General features: G+C 42.8%; 1 protein-coding gene across 1 annotated transcript in view; it reads left to right on the forward strand.

The window, feature by feature from the left end:
* Positions 1–8,310, forward strand: part of GRM1 (glutamate metabotropic receptor 1) — a 477,875-nt gene that overhangs the window by 205,314 nt on the left and 264,251 nt on the right. The window contains exon 2 of the mRNA XM_007955615.2: positions 4,308–4,557. Within this exon, the coding sequence (XP_007953806.1) occupies positions 4,308–4,557 (250 nt within the window). The remainder of the gene's footprint in view (positions 1–4,307; positions 4,558–8,310) is intronic.

Below are 8,310 nucleotides of genomic sequence, written 5' to 3' on the forward strand. Positions count from 1 at the left end.
GCAAATTCTTCTGCTAGTTGGGGTTTAGTCCACTTTTGTATCCTTCCCTTCAAGGCTTAGGGGTCCAAGATTATCTTCTGTGTCTGTGTTAACTGGTTTCCCTTTTCTTTGTTGAGGAGCGTCTGTGCAGTCCTTGTGCCTAGTCCGCCATCTTGCCAGAACTCCCGGAAATTTTAAATATCTTGAAGGAAATGAACAGTTTAAATATGGCCCAATGTGTGACACTACAATGTCTATTAATTTAATAACAGAGAAGCACTGTCCAAATAAGAAAATACAAAGAAAGAAATTGGAATAAGAATTTCATGGACCCAATCAACCTACTCAGGTGTTATTTTAGACTATGAAAACATACACATTTCATTTATTTCTGCTAATGCATAGAACGTTGTTGCTCATTTATGTTTTGACAAAGGAGTAAAATTGATTTGTGACTATAAGCCTATGTATGGGCACCTGAGCAGAAAAGATACCACTCTGTCTTCAGACAGACTGAAAGTGTCTTTTGCTGAGAAAGGTGGTTAGTGATGAATGGTTTACCTTGGAGATTCCTGAACCTGCATTTATTGTGAGAAAGTGGTATCTGGCTTCCTTCCTCGTGCCCTTTTCTGCAGACGGATGAGGTGTTCACTTGCCAGCTGCAGTTTCCTGCCTTGTAATCAGTCAGTGCCTCTTCTCTGATCCATGACAAGTTTCCATAGTCCATGGAGCTGAGGATGTTGTGATGCACCAGTGCCTCCATTTGGGCTTCACTGGACTGGATGAGGCCATTGAAAGTGGTCGTTTTAAGAAGCAAACACTTTATTTTTGGTAATTTAATCTTATGAAAAAGGAAACAGGAAAGCTTTCTTCTAAAAAGTGCAGGACAGTTTTGTAAGATTCCATTACAATGCCACTGAAGCTTTGATAGACATTGAGATTAAGTTCTAAGTGTTTTTGGATAAGTGAATTCTTTTGAAATTATTTTGACTTAATCATCACTGTATTTACCAGATATTTACCTTGAAAATTGTGATAGCTGCTGCCAAATTGTGTACCAAAAGGTTTGAACTCCTTTCAGGAACAGTGAGTGGATGATTTGAGTATTATTAATCTTTGAAATTCTGGCAATTCTGATAGGTAAAAAAGTAATGTCTTGTTTTGATTGTACTCTCTCAGTAATTAATGCAATTCAGAGATTTTTCTTCATAAGCTTATTATTCACTTTCACATATATTTTGTATATTACTTGCTTAGAACATTAGCCATTCCTCTACTGGCAGTTGTAGTTCATACACTTTTACCACACATTTAAAAGTTTACAGATTTTCTTCATGTTGAGTCATAAAAAGTCATAGAAAGATGCTCTTATGGAGCTTACATTCCTAGGGGAAGAGGAAAAAAAAAAAAAAAAGAAGAAAAATATCAGGTATAAATACTAACATAAGAACAAGGGATGTGATCAGTATTTCCTGAATGACTGCAAGCAAAATGATTAGGAAAGACTTTTCAAGGAGGTGATATTTATGTTGACAAGAACACCTAGCAGAAGAGAACCTTTTCAGGTGATGGAAACAGCTGACTCAGAGGCGTGGGCAAGCTTTTGAGTACTCCAGGAAGAGAAAGGTGATCCTGGGGCTGGAGACAAGGAAGGAGGGGAGTTGGGAATAGATGGAGAAGTTGGCAAGCTCAGAGCATGTACAGCCTTGTGTCCAGTGGAAGACATTTTGGTTTCATTCCAAGGATGTTGGAAAGTGATTGGAGCTTTATGTTGTTGTTGTTATGTGCTGTGGAGTTGGACCTGACTCAAAGCAACCCCTCCTGGGGTTTCTGAGGCAGTATCACTACGGAAGTAGATTCCCCAACCTTCCTTCTGAGGAGTGGCTGGTGGGTTTGAACCACCAGCCTTCTGGTTAGTAGTCAGATGCCTTAAGCACTATGTCAATAAAAGTGAAGAAAACCAAAGGCACTATGCTACCAGCTTTATGTAGAGGAGTGAAATAATATGATTTAAACTTTAACAAGTCACTCTGGTTGCTAAGTGAGGAATAGATCATTAGGAGCAAGAGTGGAAGTAGGGAGAACAATGAGAAAGCTAGTGCAGTAGTCTAGGCAAGAGCTGATAGTTACCAGTCTCCCAGCTACTATGATAATAGGCTTTTAACAAGCCCGTATGCTCCTTGCTGGGAGGCTACACCGATTCTTGTATTCTGGACCTTCATCAACGACTGACTGCCCAAAGGTGGGAACCCCTTTGCCTCAAGATGGGACTAACTATGGTACAATTTGTGTTCTAAGACTTCCTTGTGGGATCAGACTGGAGCTAGTCTCTAGCTGAATACATGAAATGCTTAGATATATGGCTACCCATAAATTTAAAATAAAACCAGTCAGTAAGGTTGTTTATCCTAGCTATGTTTAGATGCTCAGGTGTAGTCATGGAATAGGTGGCTGGTTGGGTGTAACTAGCATTAGGGTTTTGTCAGGCCAATACAAGGAAGTTAAGCAATTCACCAGGGATTGGCACAAGGAAAGGCTATGAGATCTCAATGGTAGAAAAATGAGAGTGTGGAACAAGAATAGTGGATTGGGATATTTGTGAAGCGGAAGAAGTGCTGAGGAAGGGGTAGTAGGATGAAGAGCTTGAAGGATAAGAGGAGACAATCAAGACAAGTTTTATATCACATTCAGAAATACTAGAAATATTTGTAGTAACAAGGTCAAAAGTGTGACCATGGTGAGTCAGAGGAAATATTGGAAGCAGTAGACTGAAGAATTGAGAAGACAATGGTGTTGGATGGATTATCCACGTGGGTATAAAAATCCTTAAACTTGGGAAAAGGAGTAGGGACATTAAACAGACAAACAACTACAAAGTAGTTGTCATCAAGTTGATTCTGACTCATGGTGACCCCTGTGTTGCAGTGTAGAACTGTGTGCTCCATAGGGCTTTCAGGCTGTGACCTTTTGGAAATGGATTGCCAGGCTTTTTTCTCAAGACATCTCTGGGTGAGTTCAAACCACCATGCTTTCAATTAGTAGTCAAGTGCATAGCTGTTTTCACTACCTAAGGCCTCCAACTAGAGCAGGGGTATAGAGGACACCAATGCAGAGGCCAAAATCTTCAGTGAAATAGAGAGATGCATAATTGATCAGATGTGGTATTTGTTTTATTTCATTGATCTCTATACGTTCTTAGTCTTTTTTTTTTTTGTGTGTGTGTGTGTGTGTATGTGTATATTATTATCCAAAAAAAAAAAACTAAGAACTCGTAGAAATCAATGAAATAAAACAAATGTCACATCTGACCAAACACCACTGCCATCGAGTCAGTTCTGACTATAATAACCCTACAAGATATAGTAAAACTGCTCCATAGGATTAAAAAAAAAAAACAAAACAGAAAACTCACTGCCATCAAGCTGATTCCAACTCATAGTGATCCCCATTGAGTTTCTGAGGCTGTAAATCTTTATGGAAGTAGATCACCCCATCTTCCTTTTGCAGAGCAACTGGTGGGTTTGAACCTCTGACCTTCTAGTTAATAGCTAAATGCCTTACCCACTATGCCACCAGAGCACCCATAAGGCTTACAAGGCTGTAAATCTTTATAGTAACAGACTGTTTCATCTTTCTCCCATGGAGTGGCTGGTGGGTTTTAACACCTGACATTTGGTTAGCAGCCAAATGCTTTAATCTTTGCACCACCAGAGCTCCTGCATTTTATTATAGAAATCAAATCTCTCATAATCCCAGCATTCATCAGATGGTGGATTGTTAAGACTGTAGCTCTTTCTCATCTGCTGCGCTGTGGTCTGGCCCGGTGTTCTACCTACTTTGCTGACACTACTCCTGGAGATCTTTCAGGGCTTTCTGTCAGCACGAGTGGCTTCTTCCTAACCTGGAAGCCAGCTCCAGAAGCTGGCTTCAAATGAATAAGCCTTCTCATTGTGCTGATCAACCTTCCTACCCCAGTGTGCTGATCTCTCCCACACTGTTAAAATCTGGGACAACCACTATTAATCACTGCAAAATAGGGCAGCAGTCCTTTATTTCCCAAAACTTGGTTCAGTGTGCAGGCCCTGCCTCTCATAGTTTCTCATCATTTTCCCAGAGTTGATCATTATGTTTGATCATTCTCTTTAATCCATCCAGATAGGAAGATCAGCTTCCTCCCATTTCTTATCTTCCTTCGTACTCAGTTATCCTTACAAATTATCTGGCAAGCCTGTCCCCTCCATTCCCTGTGGAAAACAAATCCTTATTCCACTTTCTAATGTTGTTGCTGCCACGGTGGTCTTGAACATCTGCTGATTGTTTCTGGACAGGGAATTATGGAGAGAGTGGAATGGATGCTTTCAAAGAGTTGGCTGCCCAGGAAGGCCTCTGCATTGCCCATTCGGACAAAATCTACAGCAATGCTGGGGAGAAGAGCTTTGACCGACTCCTGCGCAAGCTCCGAGAGCGGCTTCCCAAGGCCAGAGTGGTGGTCTGCTTCTGCGAAGGCATGACCGTTCGAGGTCTTCTGAGCGCCATGAGGCGCCTTGGCGTGGTGGGCGAGTTCTTACTCATCGGCAGGTAAACCTTTTTCTTTTTTCTTTGTCTCTCACATACTTTAACACACATACACTTGCACTCAAAAAACTCAAATTCCTAACTCAAAAAGAGATGGATGGGCTATACTGAGCTGGACATTAGTACTTGGCCTCATGGATTATGTTATCTTTTTGATAGAGAGAGCAGGACAGTAGATGAGAATACAATGAGGCAATTTCACGAGTTGGGAAGTTGTCTGCCAGGCTAGGTCTTATCCTAGAGAGTTATTTTTTACACCATCCCCCCCCCCCTTTTTTTCTCAGTAAGCAAATATTTATGTCTTCATACTTTCTAAGAATAGAAATGTTACTGATGAGTGGGGGGCAAACACAGGGGAGATGGAAAATATATATTTTTAAAGTTTGAAATTTAGAGGGTTTGATGAACTTAAATGAAAGCATGCATCTGAACTTTGGCCCTGGTGATAAAATCTCCTGTCACACTTATGCAATGGTTCTTGATGATGTCTTCAGCATGTGATTTTTGTAATTGTAGATGGTGGCCTCCAAGACCTTGGCTCTTCTTTGTATATAATATCTATGTACTTTTGTGGGAATAGATTTTCCATATCAGTGTATTTTTTAGTGTTGTTTTACCTGCCATTTTATAATACTGTATGAAGGAAGTGCTACATTTTTCTGAGGAAACTTCTGAGGTTACCTGAGTAAACTCATCTAGAGATCTTTGCCTCCTCCCACTTCCTCTGTTGGCTAGAGCACAGTCATATCCAGGCCACTGAAGTGCCCCAACCACTGGTCCTCTTTGCTAGTAACTAGGTAGTGCTGTGGACATTCTCATTGCACCTTTCCTGTCTGTCCATGCATTTGGGGTAATGACTGCAATAATAATAAGCTGATAGGTAGGTAAAGCCAAGGTCAAAGTTTTGCTCAGTATTAGGACATTGATTGGCTTTAGATAAAATTGTTTTACTGGAACAAAGTGCCATTTTGTCTTCTTCAGTGTGATGTAGTTATGTGAAGCCACTTAAAATGTTTGGAAGAAAGCAAATCTTTTAAGAAGGAATATTTAAAGAAGGAATGTTATTTCTTTCACTGAGTGGCAAGGAAGTAAGCAACATTGTTGAAGTGTTATACTAAATGAAGTTCTTAATATATGTGCCAGGACAGATGGCATCCATATATTCAGTCCTTTTAATTGCTTTTGTTAAATGACTGCCTTTACGAAAGGTGCTTGTTTTAAAAAGGTCTCGTGTTTATCATTTTCCAACAACAACAATAGTCTGTTTTGCAAAATCACTCTATTTAATATTCCCAAAGAGGCTATCTACCTGGGTTCTCAAATTCTTGAACAGATGTGGCAAATATGTGACCTTTGGGATAGATCGACTATGTAATTATAAAATATAATTACCCAAAAATGCTGCAATGAGTAATTAGAGTATAAAGAATTAATTCCATCATCATTATTTAAAAGCTGGGCAAGGATGATAATGTAAACTTAAGGTTCTCTGACTCTTGCTTACTTGCTCATAATGCAATTTAGCTCATGCAAATACTTCCAAGAGTATCACATGTGCTTCCTTATTAAGAGGTCAGATATATGTGGTGTCTACCTCTTTTTTCCTCTCTGGTTCGCCCAAGTATTGTTGTTCTCTACAGATACAGTCTAATTGTTCTAGTTACCTAGTGCCACTCTTTCAAGAATATATCACAAATGGGATGGCCTTAACAAACAGGAGTTTACTCTTACAATATGGAGGCTCTAAGTCCAAGTTCAAAGTGCCAGGCTCTAGGGGCTGGGTGAAAGCCCCTCAACCTTGGGGTCCAGCTGTACCTCCTGTTCCTGGCCCACTGGAGCTAGAAGTATTCCGTCACTCAGACAGCTGCTAGCTACTGAGGATGACAAACCCAAGATTGACAAATAAAAAGACACAGTCCCGATGTTATCAAACCACACGGCAGGCCATTAATTTAAGTCCATTGTAAGTCCCAAGGTTGGCAGAGCATGGCAGGCTGCTGAACAGTGACACGGCTACATGCAGGTTCCAAGCGTGCCATAAGGTAGAGACCATTCCCAAGTCTTCTCCTTATATACAGGAAGCAGACCACATCCCAAAGGCAGCTACTCAGCGCTTGTGGTAGATCCCACCATGGAGTTGATTGCCAGTCTCATCATGGGGAATAACTACCACCAGCTGTCCAGCCACTCAACCAGGCCCAGCCAAGTTGACACACAGCCACCCCTTGTCAACTTGGCACCTGTACACGTTTCCTCCACTGGGTGGCTCCAGTTCCCTAGTTCCTGAGTGGTGACCTCACCCCCTTGGCCTGGTGGGCCCCGCCCCCTCACTCTTGGGCAGTGGCTATGGCTCCATCCCACTGGCTCACACGAACGAGCAGCCCCACTCTCCAGAACCAAGTTGGTGAAGGTCTGGCTCTTTCAAACCTAGGGGGCTGTGATCATTCCACTCCCAAAGGCCATGGTCCTACCCTTTTAGGCTGAGGCAGCTCTGCTTCCATTTCTTTGGTCTGTGCTTCAGCCGATTAATACCCGAAGGCAACCAACTGCACCGGGAATCTTCTTGCCCCAAAGGACATTTAGCTTTCTTGTTCCGTGGGCCAGCCAACTGGCTACTCCATTTTATGCCAGTCTTCTCTATCAATTAATGCCCAAAGGCAACCTGCTCTGCCAGGAAGCTGCCTATCCAATGGCATCCAGCTTTCTCCTCCATGGGCTGGTAAGGCTGTCACTGTCTCATGCCGGTTCTCTCAGCTCTGCTCCTGTTGCCTCTCATGCCAATCTCTGGGCTCTGCTCTTGGTGTTTCTCATGTGAGTCTCTTGGCTCTGTTCCTGCTGTCTCTCATGATGTGTGTGGGGGTCTCTCTATCAGGGTCTCGGGTCAAGGATGCACTCCACTCCTGTTTCCATATTTTAGGTATCTGTTAGAGCAGCACCCCACTCTCTCGGTGCCAAATTCTGTTCTGGTTACCTAGTATTTCTCTGACAAGAAATATACCACAAATGGAATGGCCTTAACAAACAAGAGTTTATTCTCTTACAGTTTGGAGGCTTTAAGTCCAAGTTCAAAGTGCCAGGCTCTGGAGGCTGGGTGAAAGCCCCTCAACCTTGGGGTCTAGCTCTGTCTCCTGCTCCCGGCCCACTGGACCTAGAGGCATTTCTTTACTCAGACAGCTGCTAGCTACTGAGGCTGTGCAAAAAGGGCAGGGAGGCCACATCTTCCGACCTCCTCTAACCCTACGAGAGGAAGACAGGATTACCAGCAGTAACCCAAGGCCTATTCCTAAAAGGACAGACATGCTGCCTCCCTCCAGACCTTTCTCCAACTGTTCCTCCCAAAGCACCCACCACCTCTCTCCTGGGTTCGCTAATTCACTGCAGTGGCCACACAGAACTCACAGATTATGGAGTTTACTAGGGAAGCACCAGGCTACAATTCAAGTTCAGGAAAAATGCAGTCTCTCTCTCAGCCCACTGTCCCTCAGCCAACAGTCTCTCACAGTCTCTTTCCCAGCAGTGCTGGTCCCTTGGTGTCTCACTCAGCAATGCATGTCTCTTTCCCAGCAACACGTGTCTCAGAAGCACATGTCTCTTTCAGCAGCACGTCTTCCTCAACCAGCAGTCAGAGAGAATTCTGCCTCTAGGAGGCCTCCTTTTGAGCTTGGCAGAGTGGCCAAACTAGCCAATCATAACATCAGAACTCTAAGCACCTGAGAGAGAGCCTCCCATAACATTGCGTTGTGCCACACCCAACAG

The sequence above is a fragment of the Orycteropus afer genome, unplaced genomic scaffold (assembly GCF_000298275.1).
Source record: "Orycteropus afer afer isolate SDZICR_OR568_19922 unplaced genomic scaffold, OryAfe1.0 scaffold00518, whole genome shotgun sequence".
NCBI classification, from domain to species: domain Eukaryota; kingdom Metazoa; phylum Chordata; class Mammalia; order Tubulidentata; family Orycteropodidae; genus Orycteropus; species Orycteropus afer.